The sequence below is a fragment of the Papaver somniferum genome, chromosome 5 (genome assembly GCF_003573695.1).
Source record: "Papaver somniferum cultivar HN1 chromosome 5, ASM357369v1, whole genome shotgun sequence".
Classification (NCBI taxonomy): domain Eukaryota; kingdom Viridiplantae; phylum Streptophyta; class Magnoliopsida; order Ranunculales; family Papaveraceae; genus Papaver; species Papaver somniferum.
In genome coordinates, this window is record NC_039362.1 from 45,076,684 (window position 1) to 45,095,075 (window position 18,392).

At 38.4% G+C, this 18,392-nt stretch overlaps 1 protein-coding gene across 3 annotated transcripts; it reads left to right on the forward strand.

The window, feature by feature from the left end:
* Positions 1–1,274: 1,274 nt before the first annotated feature.
* LOC113281490 (cycloeucalenol cycloisomerase-like) lies at positions 1,275–5,941 on the forward strand. 3 transcript variants are annotated; one of them, XM_026530257.1, is made up of 10 exons: positions 1,275–1,560; positions 2,282–2,624; positions 2,724–2,881; positions 3,083–3,166; positions 3,832–3,873; positions 4,132–4,242; positions 4,344–4,535; positions 4,709–4,806; positions 4,942–5,127; positions 5,406–5,941. In XM_026530257.1, exons 2-9 carry the CDS (start codon positions 2,618–2,620, stop codon positions 5,114–5,116), a joined length of 867 nt encoding a protein of 288 aa, XP_026386042.1. In that variant the 5' UTR covers positions 1,275–1,560; positions 2,282–2,617; the 3' UTR covers positions 5,117–5,127; positions 5,406–5,941. The 3 variants fall into 3 exon arrangements, with proteins under 3 accessions (XP_026386042.1, XP_026386041.1, XP_026386043.1); XM_026530256.1 differs by lacking the exon at positions 5,406–5,941 and having other exon boundaries at positions 1,286–1,560; positions 4,942–5,318; XM_026530258.1 differs by lacking the exon at positions 5,406–5,941 and having other exon boundaries at positions 1,302–1,560; positions 2,730–2,881; positions 4,942–5,318.
* The last annotated feature ends 12,451 nt before the right edge of the window (positions 5,942–18,392 follow it).

Sequence of the window (18,392 nt, forward strand, 5' to 3'; positions counted from 1 at the left end):
TTCAACGCGCCTCAAACCGTTATTTTGATTCCGAACCCAAAATATCCAGCACTAATTTCATGGAATAAACTTCTATGAAACATAATACTCCCTCCGTCCAACTATTAACAGACATAGTTCAAGTTTGCACAATTTTTAAGGCAAACAAGGGGAAAAGTATTTTTAAGTACTTTTTACAATTATACCCTTATGGATAATAAATAGTGAAATTTTGAAATGGTTTATCTCTCAAATTACACCATGGATGTTCGCAAACTTCGTACCGTTGAAAAGCATTTTAAAATACCTTCGTAACGAGTATAAACATGACTATCAAATTATGTATATTTCTTATATTTCTTATAATCAATTAAAAGGATAATTTTAGAAATATCTTCTTGTTTAGTGATATAGGTCACTTAATGATGGGACAAAAATCTCACAGTAACTAGGTCACTTATTAGTGGGACGGAGGGAGTAAGTCATTAGACGAGAAAAAAATAACCTTAAAATTGGAACTCCGCCTATTAATTAATAATATGATTTCAGGTGAATTTTCTTTGCTGTGGTTAAAAGCTGAACAAAGTTTTTTTCTTAGAACTTCTGGTCCCACCGGAAAATATTTCGACCAATAAGAACCTCAGATTTTTTTTCGCACCACCAATATTTCGTTAGGGAATACCACCGAACTTATTTTACTATATGTAGAATACTTGGTATCCACCCAGCCGCAGATCTGAAAAAAAAAATCGAGATTTTCGTAAGCCTCTGTCGACTCTCTCCATCTATACGACTATACCTGTCTCTATGAGCCTCCTCTGTCTCTATGAGCCTCCTCTTTTATTCTTGATTTGGCGATTAATACGATTATAGTTGATTGATTTTATTCTTGATTAATTGTACCAAAGCAAAGTTGCATAGTCATTAGTTTTGCATCTCTCTCGCAGTTCAGGTTTGTAAAACAAGTTATATCACAAGACCATATGCTTTTCGCTGGTGTGCAAGAGTATTGCAGGTACATATTTTGGCTTTTCTCATTGATTCGTTGACAAAGTACATAATCTGTTTCACTGTACCTTTTGATAAAATCAAGGGATTTATTTTTTCTTTGTGTATATTTGGTGGTATATTTGATAAATCCATGTACGTGGTTGATATCAAATTGGGTACCAATACTTTGCAGCAATATCTAAACTCCGTCCACCTTAGGTCCAAAACTGAATGTATCCATGGGGTTTCAGTGAATTTTTTGTTTGTGTATAGAAAATGTGTGCATTTGTATTTGGTGCTAATATCTCCTGTTCCGCTCATTAAAAAGAGGATATTCATCCCTATCATGTCGTTACTACATATACAGGTCTACGATCCTATTTCATTACAATATTATGCATTATCTTTTCTTTTTCTGAAGAGCCAGAGAAGAAATCATTCCCTTGTGCTTCTTTTACGCAAAGACAACAACGACTATGTAGCTCAACTCTCCCAGTTAAAGCTCATTATAAAGTATGCAGTTGCGATCTTATCAAACCTAAAGACTTCGGTGATACGGTTGCGTTGCACAATTGAATTACGAAGTTTGAGGTAAACATGAACCATATGAGATTCCACGAAGTGGTTATTAAATCTTAAGACAGGGAATATTAAATTAACTAGATCCCCTGTGGACACTAAAATGCATTGTTCTATGTGCATTTGTATACATCGGTTATGCATGTTTTCAAACGATCATCACATATGTATGCATCCACATACTCGGTGATCATGAGACCACTCAAAGCATGTTTAGCAGGGATGTAAAGGTGCAAGCACAGTCCAACCAAACAAGATGTGTATGAATTTGTACAACCATATGCGACACAATAATGGTACTGTTTTTAATTTTTAGCATAGTAATGCGCGGTATGCTTTACACGAATTTCCTCTTAGCTTATCTGTAGGATTCTTCTACACATGCCTCAATTAGGGGTGCTTAGATCTCTTGACAATGCTGGAGGGAAGATTATACGTTCGCAATTCATAACAGAAACTTGCTTGCATCATTCTTGGCTAAATGAAGATCCAAGAGAGGTTGTACATCCAGATAGTCCTTATAGGAACCTTATAACTTTACACAGATTATTTTTGTTGCTAATTTTGCTTAATTTTGAAGGAAATGAATCTGAGTATTTACTTTTTGAAGTATGTGTGTTACATCTTTTTGTCATGGATAGCTGAATTAAGTTTTTAATTGCAAAAAGTCTTGATTTTTTGATGCATAATTCAAAAGCATCTTAACGATATCATTTTTTTTGTCCTAACCCAGTTGGAGAAGGTTTTGTACTAAATCCAACACTAATTACGACAAAAAGGGCAAAATAATGTTCAGCGGATTGGTGCAATTTAATTTTAATTTGGGTTGATAGATCTAAGGCCGTGCAGAGCACGGGCGCACAACTAGTCTATCTAATGCGACTACAAAATTTACAAGCTCTGCGTACGGAGGGAGTAAATCATAGATACTCACTAATTATATCATAGTCTACCAAAGTCCCAATTAGAACGGAACAGACATTGTACTTTCTCCCTGTTTTCTGTTTCATTTAGTCACCGAGATCCACTCTGCTGACTAACTCGGCCAGTCTTATTCAGCTGAACTCTAATGGGAGGTAATCATAAACCCTTCTAACCCAACAATGATCTCAATTTCTAGGGTTTGACTAGAATTCTAATTTCTACAATTTGTTTTTTTTTTTTTTTTTGTTGAGGTTCAGCTAAATCTCCTCAAGCTTCTTCTTCTGCTCCTCCAAGTTTATGGTTTGCTAGTAATCCAAGTAAAAGATGGGGAGAAATGTTTTTCCTTCTTTATACTCCTTTTTGGTTGACTCTTTGTCTTGGTATTGTCGTTCCTTACAAACTATATGAGGTGGGTTTTTGAAATTTTGATGCTTTAAGTTCAAGTAAAATCTCATCTCTATCACCTAATTTGATGTTTTGGTTCGATTGCTCAAGTAAAATTTTATTTGGAGTTTATGTGGGAAAATATTCATGGGTTTGGAAAATCTCTCGAAATATTCGAGATCTTTAATGGATCTGTTTGTTGTTGTTATTGTTGCTGCATTGACAGAAATTTACTGAATTGGAGTACTTAGTTTTGGGACTTATATCAGCCGTTCCTTCTTTCTTGATACCACTTCTTGTTGCCGGGAAGGTAAATCCTTCACTTGTTTAATTACTTATTCGTTATGAATTTATAGAATAAATGCATCTAGTTATACTCTTCTTGTAAATGCAACTTGCTTATTAAGAGATTACAATTGCAGACTTCATAAGATATCGAATTGAAAGAATATTCAGGTGGTTTTGTCGTGGATCGGAAGCTTTAATCTGTTTGTATATGAGGCTTTGGTTAATAAGTCTGATTGTTCTCCAACAATAGGCAAAGATAGGTTGGAGGTAATGACAATTATCTCATGAACATGGTAGACATAGTTTAGTTATGCTGTAAATATGGCTTGTGCTTGTAATGACCAGTCAAGAGCTCATTAGAAGATCACAGTAGAAGCTAATTGGTCAACCCTGAGAGTCTTTCTAAATTTTTGCTATTAGCCAAGAACATGATGCATTTGTCTTTTTAACACACCAGATTTAGTGATTTGGGAAGTTTTATGAAAGGAACTGTTACTAGCTTGATCTAGTTTTCATTAATTTGTAAAAGGGTTTAGACTTTGTTATCATTTCAACAACTGTCGTGGCTTTTTGAATGGCCTGGCAAAAGAAAAGTTTCATTACTCAGATGCACCGGCAAGGTGGACCCTCAGGACCTTACATATTATGCTGCGTACCTAAAGTATCATTGTTGGATTGTTTCTGCAGGCCGATAGCAGCTTATGTTTGAAGGATCGATACTGGGTGAAGGTCTGTATTTTATCTTATGATTCTAATAATTTTTTTAGCGATGTCATACGTTTGAAGCCATGTGATGGTTGTGAGTGAGATGCTTAATTCCATGGTCTGGTTACCCATCGACCACTATGCATTTATATGACTGTATCCAAATGTTTTCGCCATGACTTATACCCAAACACATGTGCTCCTTCTGATGGTTAACTTGAAGTTTTTTATTCGAACAATCAATTTCTTGTAAGATTAAATCGTATTTGTTCATTGTGACAGGCCAGTCTCTGGAATATAATCTTCAGTTATGTTGGGAACTACTTTTGGACTCATTACTTCTTCACTGTTTTGGGAGCTTCATATACCTTTCCTTCATGGAAGATGAACAACGTACGCGACAAGATATGATCCTTCTGTATGGACTTTGTGCAGTATGCATGTCTTCTGGTTAAACTTTTCTTGTACTGATTGATATTCAAAATCATGTGTAGGTACCGCACACAACTTTCCTCCTCACTCACGTTTGCTTCCTGTTTTACCATGTGGCGTCAAATATGACGCTTCGCCGACTACGACATTCTATTGCTGACTTACCAGACTCAATTCGATGGGTTACTGAGGCTGCTTGGATTCTAGCTCTTTCTTATTTCATAGCATATCTTGAGACTGTAGCCATCTCCAGCGTACGTGGTTGCTTAAGTATCCTTTTATCATTGTTACTTTCTTTCTTGTTGATATTAGTATTTTATGACTGTAGCTTTGCAATGCCTTGAATCATCACCCCAGTTGTTGTGTGCAATTAACTAATCATAATGTTTGTAGCAGTTGATTTAATTTTCTTTTTGAATATGTGCAGTTCCCGTACTATGAGTTTGTCGACCGGGCGTCAATGTACAAAGTCGGATGCTTGTTTTACGCAATTTATTTCTTCGTGAGCTTTCCAATGTTTTTGAGGTAGAATGAGAATTCAAATTCTTGCATTGCTTTTAGTTTTCTTATTAGGAAAAATGGATTTTCAATCAATCACAACACAAGTTTTTGACCATGTTATGCTGATTTTTCTTGAATGTGAATCAACTTCTCAAACAGGATTGACGAGAAACCCAGTGATAAGTGGGATTTGCCCAGAGTGGCTGTTGATGCGTTGGGTGCTGCGATGCTCGTCACGATAATACTTGATTTATGGAGAATCTTTCTAGGACCCATAATCCCCGTTGCAGACACAAGACAGTGCAATCAACCAGGACTTGCATGGTTTCCATAACTTCCAAAAAGGTGCAATGTTTAGTTAGGTGGTTGATGTTGTATTGAATTGCAGTTGTAGCTTTTATCCTTTTCTCTTTTATTTTATTCATGATTACTGTACCGTACGTTTTGTTGACTGGAGAGTTTTCCTTGGCCACAAATGGCTAGTTTCAGTTACCAAGTTGTTCCCGTCATGAGTTCTCTTTTCTTACGACATTTCATATTTGTTACACATTGATGGCTCCTGGTTATATATTGTTGTGACGCATCAAACAAAATACTAGCTGAGCTGTTGATCTGCCCCGCAGTTTCTTGAGAGCATTGCTAATTCCACGAGCCCGAGCTCACTCAGAGCTGATTTTAGTTTGGAGCATACTTGCCGGCGATGGGTTACTGATGCGGACCAGGTTAAGTTTCTTCCCAAAATTGAGGGATCTAGGAGGAGATTTTCTCCTGTTTTTTCTCTCATGAGAAGAAGTGCTTAATCTCATCTCCCTCTTTTGTTGAACACTTGAAACGAGAAATTTCAATGAAAAGCAAGATTTTAGTGAGGTCTGCTCCAGGATTGGCTAAAGCATCTGTTGCCTGATTAGCTTCCCTGTAGATGGCTTGGGTGCAGTTGGAAGTTCCACGAAGTGGGATGGGTAGCAACGCAGCGTGTTGTTACTTAGTGTATATGCAGACTTCCCTGACAGTAGTGGCGATTTTTTGTATGCGCCCGTACACAATCATCTTTGTCCGGCTGAATGAGCCGAGTCATTAATATTGACAACCAGACAAAAACTTCCTGATAATCAGATGCACCTCCTTGGATGATGGAGTGATTTTTTTAATCCTCAGCTTTCCAGTCACTTAATAAGGTCGGTGTGCCGCGTGGCGTAGGTTCTAACTAGTTAAATCTTAATTAACATTACTGATCTACTCCAAAGTAGGATCAAACTTGATGATTCTTCTTTTCTGTCTGAACAAGAAATCTTAATGGGTGCTGGTGGTAAAGCTGAATTGTATCCCAACTTTTTGTTTTTGTGGTTCTATACATGGATTTGATTACTGTCTCTGATTGTATCACCTGTGTTCTGTTGTTACTCAGGTATAGCTCATTCTCTACATCTACATCATCCTTCTTCTTCTTCCAGTGGTCTCTGGTTCTCTATTAACCCAAGCAAAAGATGGGGAGAAATGTTCTTCCTTCTCTGCATGCCTTTCTGGCTTACTCTCCTTCTCGGAATTGTCGTTCCTTTCAAATTATATGAGGTATCTGTTCTCCTTTATGAAACAATATCAATCAAACCATTTTCTATATATTTCAGTGCATATCTTTCCTGTTCACATTCAAAGAAATGTTTCATTTTTCTTCATTACTTGTTTTGATCGTAATGATAAGATTATAATGCAATTCTAATATGGTGATGGATTTACAGGACTTTGACGAGTTGGGGTACATGCTTTCGTCATCTGCTTTAGCAATTCCTTCTATATTGGTACCACTTATTTTTGTCGGCAAGGTAAATCCTGGTATACCATGCCTCTTGTGTGATGACTAAAAGAGCTCCAACAACGTACTACTACATTAATTGAACAGGTTGCCGTGCTAGCCTACCAGCAAACCTCATGAGTAACCTAGCCAAGGGAGCCAAAGCGGATGAGAGGCTGAGATTGTGTCACAAGGGGGAAAGCTAACTCTACCTTCCATGTTAATTCCTGCAATATTACGCCATTGGGGGTTCGAACCTGGGACCTTCTAGAGCGTATGAAGCTTTGGGAAACGGGGATGACCAGCTGAGCTAGTTGTCCGTTGTTTTTTTTTTCTCAAAACAAACGTCCTTCCCAGTTATTATTATTATTATTATTATTATGAAAGGGGGCCACGAAGGCTTTTATTAAAATAAACAACAATAAGAAGTTTACAAAGATTTGGCAGGGAGACGCGCAACAAGTTGCGCCCCAAAACTACTACAGTGGAGATGCGGGATATCGATAAAAAAACCAAAACTTAAGTAGAAACAAAGAAAAACTTACACAAATTTGGTTGGTAGTCGGGCAACAAGTTGTGCTCCGACTCCTTTTTGGATAGCCAACCCTACCCTTTCAAACGCTGCAAGAAGACAATCATATCGTCACCCAACTCGCCCAATGTAGTAAAAGCTAATACTCTAAACTCAAAACCATGTGATATGCATTGTGCGAGGTAGTTACTGTTTTTGCGAGTAACAGCTGCAGAAATGTCAAGGCCTGGAGTGAAGCTACGAATCCCATTTCCGGTAAAGGGTGAGACTCCTGTGACGTCAAAACATGTATCTCGACCATCCTCCCAACTGTGTACAAGTATATCTGCAGGTTTCAAAGGGGTATGCTGATCCGACAACAATCTCAGTGGTGCTTCTTTCCTGGCTGGGACTCCTCCTTTGTAGCAGATATCCATCAACACATCCCGTACAAAATCATGGCGGAATTAAACCCCAACTTCGCTTGCACAGTGAACAGCATGGTCTCCGAATATATCCATGGGCCGCTTATAGATTGTGCACAAACTGTCAGCAGGGAAAAGGGGTATACCCAATCTGTATTGAGCTACAACGCGAAATCGTCTTGGTCCCATTGTTTGATTTAGCCCAACAATTGGTATTGTCTTCAAATAATCCATAGCATGCTCGGTCCTGTTGCTTTGCCATAAGACTGCTTCCTTCTCGGACATACAGAATTTAGTGGGTAACTCCCTCTTAATAACATCAAAATATCGTGCTGCCAGTGTTTTCATAGGATGAGGGGCAGCGTTATTGACATTAAAGGTTGAAGGAGTGAGGCCACAAGTCTGCATGAAATTGTGAAGGGTAAACTGAAAATTGGGACTTGGTACTGTCGTATCAATGGTCTGTAGAATAGTGTGCTGCAAGCTTTGAGTCTGAATGTATGAAGCAAGATAACAATACTGACCTGTATCAACCATTGTGTATACACTAAAGCCCCCGTCTTTCAAAGGTAGAGTTGCAAGTCTCTGTTGAAGAGGACCGAAGCCAGCGCCATCCCCGGTGATCAGAAGACGTAGATACTTCATCAAATGATGATCAAAGTGGCTTGTTGCTTCTTGGATGACCTGAGGATTTGTAGTTCGTAAGGTGAAAAATAGCCTTGAAACACCAGTGCAACTGCGCAGAAGTAAGAGCTCACTCTGTGGGTCTTTCAGCTTCTTAACATTGTCCATAAGACGTATAGTTTTGTCTGCCATGTTCATCACCATGTCGCTACAAAATTGAGTGTCCAAACTGACTGGACCTCCTAATAGTTTAACGCCTTTGGATTGCCTACTTATATTAGCAGGGAATACATCTAGTTCAAGGCTTCTAGGGTCTGTAGAAGGCCAGAAAATTTCAGTCTTCTTTATGTTTAAATGTAATCCTCTTGAAGCACCTTCACGTTGAATAATACTAAGTGCTTTTGAAACCTCCATTGTGTCACCAATGATGGTGCCATCATCAAGATACCAGGCGTGAATATCTAGTGAACATTGACAAGCAATTTGGCAGACAAGTGGATGAAGTGCTAATGCGAACAACAAAGGTCCAAGTGGATCACCTTGTTGGACACCCTGAGTTGAGGATAGAATGGACTCATTGCAGTATAGTTTGCAGGCTTAGCATAATAGAATTCGACCCACCTGGATATCCTAGGGCATTTGTCTCTTGCTTCTCGAATTAGGGTAGTTCTATCAACTAAGTTAAATGCGTTTGTAAAATCAATGAGCAACATAGTAAGATTATTATGTGTACCTTTCAACTCAAGTAATCGGTTGGCAGAATGCAGTATACTTTCACCTCCACACGGAATTCCTACTCCAAATTGGTGGTCACCCAAGTAACTGGCCATTTCCGTACATACAACACTGGAAGCTAGTTTTGAACACAGTCGTCTCCATATGGTCCCTACAGCTATAGGTCTCAAGCCACCATCAGGCTTGAGTAACAGCGTAAGAGGATCACTTGCTATGTATTCCCCTAAGGCTGCAGGATACTGACCAGATAACCACAAGTTAACTACGCCCGTGATGGCTGATAATAATTCTTCAGACACAACAGCAGTAGGTCCACTTAAGGCATCCAACAGATAATGGGCTCTAACGCCATCTCTGCCACAAGAAGTGCCTTTTGGGAAGCCTTTAATTGCAGTCAAGACAGCTCTGCTGTCAACAGAAATTGGTGCAAACACTATGTTTTCAGAGTGTATTGAAGGAGGAGGAGCATATGGGTGTTTCTGCTGCAACTCGTGTAAATTATCTTCATTAAAAGGTGCAACGCCAGTGGAAGACAAAATTCTGATAGCCGTTGAATAGTTCCCGTAGCTGAGTTTCTTCCTACAAGCTTCAACATTAGTTTTTGGTTTTGTTTTATCATGATGTTGCTTGTTAAGTTGATACTCCTTGTGAACCTCCAATAGTTGTTGTAGTAAAATGTTACATCCATTTGGCTCATTCCAAGTAACCAAGGCTTGATTAATTGATGTAGTTTGTAGTCGCTTTCTGTTGCCAGATCTCTATTCCCGTGAGCTTTTTGGTATGTACAGATTTAGGGTGCAAATGGGTAGAAGGAGCAGTTGAACCCATGAAGATATGTTGTTGGGTTTAGCCACCACTTTATCAATGGTAGATTTTAAGGTTCTTGAAAAATGTAAGCGACATTGTGGTGGAATGCTAGAGATAGTGGTTATTTGTTTCTGAAAAATTAGATTGAGCATACCTAGAGAAGTGGTTATTATTATTATTATTAAAAAGTGCCACCAGGGGGCATTTTATTATTATTATTTTTTTTTTAATTTATTTATTTTATTATTATTATTATTAACTTATTATTATTATTATATTATTATTATTATTATACAGAAAAATTTACACATGAATGGGCGGGAGTCGGGAAACAATATGCGCACCAACGCCCTTCTGGATAACCAAACCTACCCTATGGAAAAGCAGACCACCTACTTTGCTATTAACATCATAGTTGGCCAAACAATTCTTCAATCTCCTCAACAAAATAACAAAGTCATCTCCAAGCTCACCTAAAGTAGAAATGCCAAAGCACAAAAGCGGTACCCTTAGGACGCACACTTGTCCAAATATTTGTTACACTTGCGAGTAACCGCTGCGGAGATAGCGTGGCTTGGTGTGAAGCTGCGAATCACTCTACTTGAGAAAGGTGAAACTCCAGTGACATCAAAGAAGGTGTCTTGTCCGTTTGCCCAAATGTAAATGAGGATGTCAGCGGGCTTGAGAGTATTGTTGTTGTCAGACAAAAAGCCCAAGGCCACCTCCTTCCCAGCTGCGACACCTGATCTGTAGCAAATATCCATGACAACTTCTCTTATCAAATTATGCTGAAACTTTATACCAACCTCACTTGCACAATGGAGGGCAGGATCCCCATAAATATCCATAGCACGTCCACAACATGAGCATATTCCATCTACAGGAAATAATGGAATACCAACTCTGTGCTGAACAACGGTACGGAATTGACGTGAACCAAGAGATTGGCCAAGGCCTGGAATGGGAATTGCTTTCAAAAAGTCCGTAGCATGATCCAACTTATTACTTTGGCACAGAACTGCGTCTCTTGATGTCAGATTAAATTTAGTCGGTATCTCTCTCTTAACGACATCAAAATATTGTGTTGCTAGGGATTTCATAGGATGTGGGGCAACAGAGGTAATGTCAAAAGTGGAGAGGCCACAAACTTGCATGAACTTACTGAGAGCATATTCATAGTTACGGCTTGTCTCTGAACTGTCGATGGTAGACAAGATAGTACTCTGCAATTGCTTTATTTTAAAGTGCGATGCCAGATAACAGTAATGGCTGGTGTCTGCCGTGGTGTAGATTCCAAAACTTTCATCTTTAAACGGCAGTGTTTCAAGTCTTTATTGAAGAATACCAAAACCATCTCCATCACCGGTAACTATATGCTGTAAGTACCCAGTAGTTGCTGATCATAATGCTCTGTAACAGCAGGTAAGACTTGAGGGTTAGTAGTGCGAAGAGTGAAATATAGTTTTGAGACACCAGTGCAGTTGCGTAATAACAAAAGTTTACTCCGTGGGTCCTTCAACTGTTTTACATAGTTCATCAGATTGACAGTTTTATCGGCTCTAAACTTGACCATATCACTGCAAAATTGGTTGTCAAGGCTAACCGTAGATTTCTATTTGATAAAGATTCGTAGATTTCTATTTACCTTCGAATACGGTTTCTAAGATATCCCACGCATCTTTAGACCTCGTGCAATTTGACACATGGTGCTGAAGATTTAGGGTAATGGCATGTATAATGGCATTCAAACCGTCGGAATTTTGCTTTGCAGCATTTATCTCGACAGGGGGTGTATTCACCAATAGGCTTGGGAACGTTTACATCTCCAACTGCCACGACGGGAGCATTATAGCCATTAACAACATATACCCATGATTGAAAATCACGTGCTTGAAGAAAATCTCGCATAGAAATTTTCCACCATAAGTAATTAGAGCCATCAAAGACTAGAGGTACGTTAATTGAGATAGCACCTCTGTCCATAGAGTCAGATTGTTACAAACACAGACTAGTGAGGTCTTGAACGTGTTTGCCTGCTCTGATACCAATTGAAAAAGTGGGGGTACAACAACCACACCCAATATTTCACTTAGCAATCTGTATGGACAAACTCCAATATACTTTCTAGAGAATCAACTAGACAGTCAGACTCAGTCTAGATAAAAAGTATATCAACGAGTTTATATCTCAATCTCTCGATTTGATCTTTACTCAAGCAAATAGAAATCTGCGACTCTTTATCAAAGAGAGATAACTTGGATGGTACCAAAAACCAATATCCAAGTGTCAATCAATTTAAATCAACAACCAAAAGGTCGGATATTCTAATTGATTGAACAACGCACAACCTGTGATATTTCAATTATATAACAAAATATAATGCGGAAAACAAATAACACAGACACCAGAATTTTGTTAACGAGGAAACCGCAAATGTAGAAAAACCCCGGGACCTAGTCCAGATTGAACACACATTGTAGTAAGCCGCTACAGACACTAGCCTACTCCAAACTAACTTCGGTCTGGACTGTAGTTGAACCCCAATCAATCTCACACTGATCCAAGGTACAATTATGCTCCTAAGTCTCTGATCCCAGCAGGATGCTACGTACTTGATTCCCTTAGCTGATCTCACCCACAACTAAGATTTGCTACGACCCAAAGTCGAAGACTTTAATAAACAAATGTGTATCACACAGAAAAGTCTATGGTAATAGATAAATACGTCTCTCACGAATATACCTACAAGTTTTGTTTCGTCTTTTGATAAATCAAGGTGAACAGGAACCAATTGATAACCCTGACTTATATTCCCGAAGAACAACCTAGTATTATCAATCACCTCACAATAATCTTAAACGACGCAGCGAAAAAGATATTGCGGAATCACAAACGATGAGACGAAGTGTTTGTGATTACTTTTATATCTTGCCTATCAGAGATATCAATCTCAAGCCAATTATTACAATTATACTCGTACGACAGAAAAAGCAAGATCATATCATACAACTACAAGAAAGTAGTATCGGTCTGGCTTCACAATCCCAATGAAGTCTTTAAGTCGTTAACTTGGTTTAGAAGAAGAAACCAAAGGTTAAAGGGGAATCGACTCTAGCTTAGCACAACTAGTATCACACATATGGTGTGGGGATTAGGTTTCCCATTTGCTAGAGTTCTCCCTTATATAGTCTTTCAAATCAGGGTTTGCAATCAATGTTGGCTTGGTAACAAAGCATTCAATATTCACCGTTAGATGAAAACCTGATTAGATTCAAGCTAATATCTTTCAACCGTTAGATCGAAAACTAGCTTGTTACACACAAATGAAATGCACGTTTCTAGGCTTGTATAACCGTACCCAAACTTGTACATTTGTTGGTTCAACAATAGTCAACCAAATGGTTAGCCATATGATCACTCTCATATCAACCATATTCTTCTTCACCATAACTAGTTCAAGTGACTCAAATGAACTAGTTAGAGAGTTGTTCAATTGCAAGGAAATCTTATGTAACTATACAAGACACAATCGAAGCAAAAACGATTTGATTCACTAGAATCGGTTCATGAACTATATAGCTACGGTTTGCAATTAGCATTCCTTAGTTTATATAAGAATAAGTTCACAAACATCGTTTTTAGATATAACCTACTCAAGTTGGCGGACTGGGTTCGCGGACTTAAGTTCCCGGACGGAGTTCACAAACTCCAGCAGAATTTCTCGGGTTGAGAACTTCCGCCAGTTCGCGGACTTGACTCACGCCACTATTCCGGTTTTCTTGATCAACAAAGTTCGCAAACTTCGGTTCAAGGAATAAGGACTTATACATATATGTGTTTCCACAACAATGCTTATATCCTCCAATGGTTATATAATCTAAACTCTCATTTCAATCATTGAAACATTTTTAGAGGACGTTGATATTCTATAGTTGTTATTCACAAACTATTTTTCGTCAAAGTAAGCAATTTTCAAAGTGATTGAAACTTGTCATGACTTTCGTCACTAGGTAAAGATGAACTTGGCTAAAGCGAAAGCTTACCAACACATATTTTGAGAAATAGATAGGCGAGATAAATTCGGCTCGAAATAGCAAATGTGTATAATCTAAGTCTATATAGCAAAACGACTTTTGTCTCAAGATAGGAGATAAATAGACTTTTGAGTGATAGTTAAGTTCAAGTCTCCACATACCTTTTAGTCGATGAAGATCCACTGGTTCCTTGAGTAGTCCTTCATCTTGTATGATGATTGACATGGAGTTCTTGAGATCAACTACACTTTCTATCCTAGTCCGAGACCTTAGCTATAATAGACAAGAAATCAAGACTTATAGTTTTGATCACTAACATTGACAAACATGCTTGAGATAGCAACGCATGCGAGTTCGACCGAGCAATGCTCTAACATGTGCATCACCATTAGATGATAAGATCCTAATAGCCGCAGTATAATGACCATGACTGAGTTTCTTTTTGCAAGCCTCGGCATTGGTTTTCTGTTTCTGTTTACCTTGTTTCTTGCTTTTTTGCACCTCTCTATGTTCTTGCAGAACTTTTTGTAACAAGGTAATACAGCCCTGTGGTTCCTTCCATCTGGCTAGGTCCTGGTTCATTGAAGCAGTTTGAATTATTTTCCTGTTGCCAGACCTCTCCTCCTTGGAACTTTTAGGAAAGTAAAGGTCTAGTGTACATATAGGAAATGAGAGCAACTGAAGCCATGAACATAAATCCTTTGGATGGGCTATAACTCTATCTAGAGAGGATTTTAGGGTTCTAGAGAAATTAAGCTTGCATTGTGGAGGGATGCTGGAGATTGTTGTTTTCTGTTTCTGGTAAACCAGGTTGAGAATCTCCACTGATAAACCCAAAGAAAAATCTTCAAGGGTTGAACCGGCAGAAGCAGGAATGTTGTTGTCACTTACAGGCCTGACTTGCACAAGAGATACATGAATCTGTGGTGTGGGTTTATCAGCACCGTAGATGAGAAAGTCTGCACCTCCGCCATTAAAAGGGCCACAAAAAACCCCGCCAACATGATCTTTACAGGGCTTCTTCCAAGAATAAACCTGCATGCAAGGTACACACAACCATATATGCAATTTACGCAAAACCCTTTCTCAGGCCATGTATATAATTACAACTGTGCGTATTCTATCCTGACAGATAGAAATGTATGTGTTGTTTGGGTAGTGCCGACCATGTATATTCCTGAGGATGGAGTTTTTGACGTAAACCCTTCCCCCTATACCATCATGGTAGTCATCGAAGTGCTTGAAAGGACAATGGCAGTATATGTTGACATTAGGATCATTATCTGTGTCGGTTGATAGAGCTTGAGAATTGGTAAAAGATTCAACCTGCACTGCACTAGATGAACCCACAAGAGATTGTGAAGATAGAGGACCTGAACTTGTGCTCGGTTGTGAAGATACTGCTTGATCTTGTACACGGCATCTTCACAAGATGATGATGAAATAACAGACCTAACCCTTTTCAACAACTGTCGCAACTCAAGAATAATCGCACCTCAAGAATAAAATTAGAGTTTAGTGTATGGGAATTTGAGGTTTCAAACCAATGAAAACTCAAAATACCATACAACAAAACACTAATTAAAACCTTCACAGGGGTAGAGCCACAGAAGTCCCAATCAAACACCCAGAAACACACCCCTAATACAACTTCAAATTCACACAAGCAGTCTTAACTATACAATGCCTACACCACTGACCAATCACAGGATAATCACGACCTGAAAACAATCAATGAACATAAGTTTAAACCACTCACCTTGCAACACTGCGGATGGAAAGCTAGTTGATTGAACTAATCCCTTGGAAACAAACCACAATACAAAACCCAAATTCAACTTCAAAAACCATAAAATAGCCAATCTGCTCCAAAAACCTTAACCCAAAATTACAATGAAACACCTCTTCCAATTGAAACAAACCCCAACCAAACAATTCCAGAAGAGAATTGCTTCAAAAACATAAACAGCAAACCCCAAATCAAAATATCTAAACCACTAATTCTGCTTCTTCAAATAAGCACAGCCTCAAAACAATCATCAAACACCAACAACCGGTTCTTTAAAATTGCACAAACACTTCGCAGAAGAAAAATCAAACACTCCCGAAGAAAACCCAAGGAACAATGATCAACACACCACAAGTAACGAATTCTGAAAAGCACAAGGAAAAATTTCGACTTCTGCGTTTCAATGAAGAAAAATGACACAAAAACCCTAACCCAAACCTTCAATCAACGAACACCACATCCTCAACTCCACAAATCCAATACAATTGAGACTGCAAAACCCTTATTATTATTATTATTATTATTTATTATTATTATTCTCGCACGTGGCAAGATACTTGTTATGCTTGCGAAGGATTGCTTTATTATTATTATTATTATTGTTATAAAAGGTACCACTCCGGGCTTATTATTAGAAAATATAAAATAAGTCGCCTACACATCGGTAGAGGGTAGACGGGCGACAAGCTGGGCACCAACACCTTTTTGAATAATAATACCAATCCTATGAAATAAGAACCCACCTAATTTATAATTTGTATCTTGAAAAGCATGACAATAATGGGGTCCCTATGGTTTGCGAAAGATGCTCAATGGAACAGGAAAGAAAAAGCTGAAAGTATGAACAAGAATTACCGGGGAAAAGAAGAAACGAATTGTAGACTTTCAGTCACTCACAAATCGCCCCCAAATCGCCGGAGACTTTCTCTCTCCTATTATTGTTATTATTTTTTTATCACTATTATAAATTACTTGTTATGCTTGCGAAGGACTGCTTTATTATTATTATTATTATTATTATTATTATTTTATTTTATTTTGAGAAAGGCGCCGCAAAGGCTTTTATTAACAAAAGAATAAAATACAAGGTACAATGTCTATGGAGGACAACCTAGCAACAAGTTGAGACCCTACACCTTTTTGAATTGAAATACCTAATCTATAAAAAAGAGAATTAACTATTTTGTAATTGAGGTCGTAATTAGCTATACAATTACCCAACCTCTTCAAGAGAATCACCATGTCTTCACTAAGTTCGCCTAAAGTGGAGAAAACAAGGACGCCAAAACCATACCCATGAGCAGTCACCGTATCCAAATATTTTGCCCGTTTGCGTGAAACAACATTAGAAATGACAACACCCGGAACGGAAGCCCAACCACTAATACCAGAAAAGGGTGAAACACCTGTAACATCAAAGCAAACATCTTGTCTGTTAATCCAATTATAAACAAGAATATCAGCGGTCTTTAAAGCCTTGGCATCATCAGATAAGAGCCCAAGATTGACCTCCTTTCTAGCTGTAACTCCGGCCTTGTAACAAATATCTGAAAAAACATCTCTAACACCATCATGCCTGAACTTTATACCCACTTCACTTGCACAATGAAGTGCATGATCTCCATAGACATCCATCTTCCTCTTTCAACAAGCACAAACATCAATAGTATTAAAAATAGGTACACCAAGTCTGTAACAAACAACTGCCCTGAACTGGCGAGGCCCAAGCGTCTGATTAAGTCCACTTATTGGTACAACTTTAAGATAATCCTAAGCATGGTCAAGCCTATTACTTTGCCCAAGTATAGTATCACGTTCTGACATAACAAAATTTGTAAGGAATATCTTTCTTAACAACCTCAAAATACTGTATTGCCAAAAATTTCATAGGACGAGTGGAAATATTGTTGATATTGAAAGAAGACGGCCCACATACCTGCTTGAATTGTGACAAAGCATGCTGAAAGCTTAGGCTTGGTTCATATGCAGGTGGAAGATTAAGGATGATCTCTTGCAGATTTCTTGTTTGAAAACAAGAAGCAAGAAAACAATATTTACTCGTGTCTTCCATCGTGAGAACACCCAAACCCCCATCCTTCATTGGCAGAGTAGCAATACGTTGTTGGAGGAGACCAAACCATGCAACATCTCCTGTAACAATATGCCGCAGAAACTGTACCAAGGGAATATCATAACAAGAAATAATTTGTTGAAGAGCATATGGTTTAGTGGTTCTCAGGTTAAAATAAAGCTTCGAAACACCCGCGCAACTTCTTAAGAGTAATAACTCACACTGCGGGTCATGTAATTGCTTAACAGATTCCATGAGGTATAAAGTTTTATCAATTTTAGTCTTCACAAGATCACTGCAAAACTGCAAATTAAGACTCACCGGCCCTCCCAACAGCTTTACACCACTAGTAGGTCTACTATTGTTGGCCGGAAATACTCCATCAACTTAACTTCTAGGATCAATACAGGGCCAAAATAATTCAGTCTTGCTAACATTAAGATGTAATCCACGGCTACTACCTTCATCCTGAATTATCGTGAATGCTTTAGCTACTTCCAAACTATCACCAAAAATAGTACCATCATCAAGGTACCATGCATTGAAGTCCAGATTTCACTAACTTGAAACCATGTTCACTAAAGGGTCAAGAACCAAAGCAAATAATAGAGGCCCCAACGGATCCTCTTGTTGTACCCCAATAGCAGATGACAAAACAACATCATTATAGTAGAGTCTTGCTGGTGAAGCATAGCAAAACTCCACCCATCTAGATATACTAGGACACCTAAGTCTAACTTCCTTAATTAACGTGGTTCGATCAACATATTAAAAGCATTAGAGAAGTCAATTAGAAGCACAGACATAGCATTTAGAGTACCTTTC

Bases quoted from the DNA above. Each gene is read 5' to 3' on its own strand.
- LOC113281490 (XM_026530257.1), top strand. The intron at 2,882-3,082 runs GTGGGTTTTTGA...CTGCATTGACAG, and splicing joins TTCCTTACAAACTATATGAG to AAATTTACTGAATTGGAGTA. The intron at 3,167-3,831 runs GTAAATCCTTCA...TTGTTTCTGCAG, and splicing joins CACTTCTTGTTGCCGGGAAG to GCCGATAGCAGCTTATGTTT.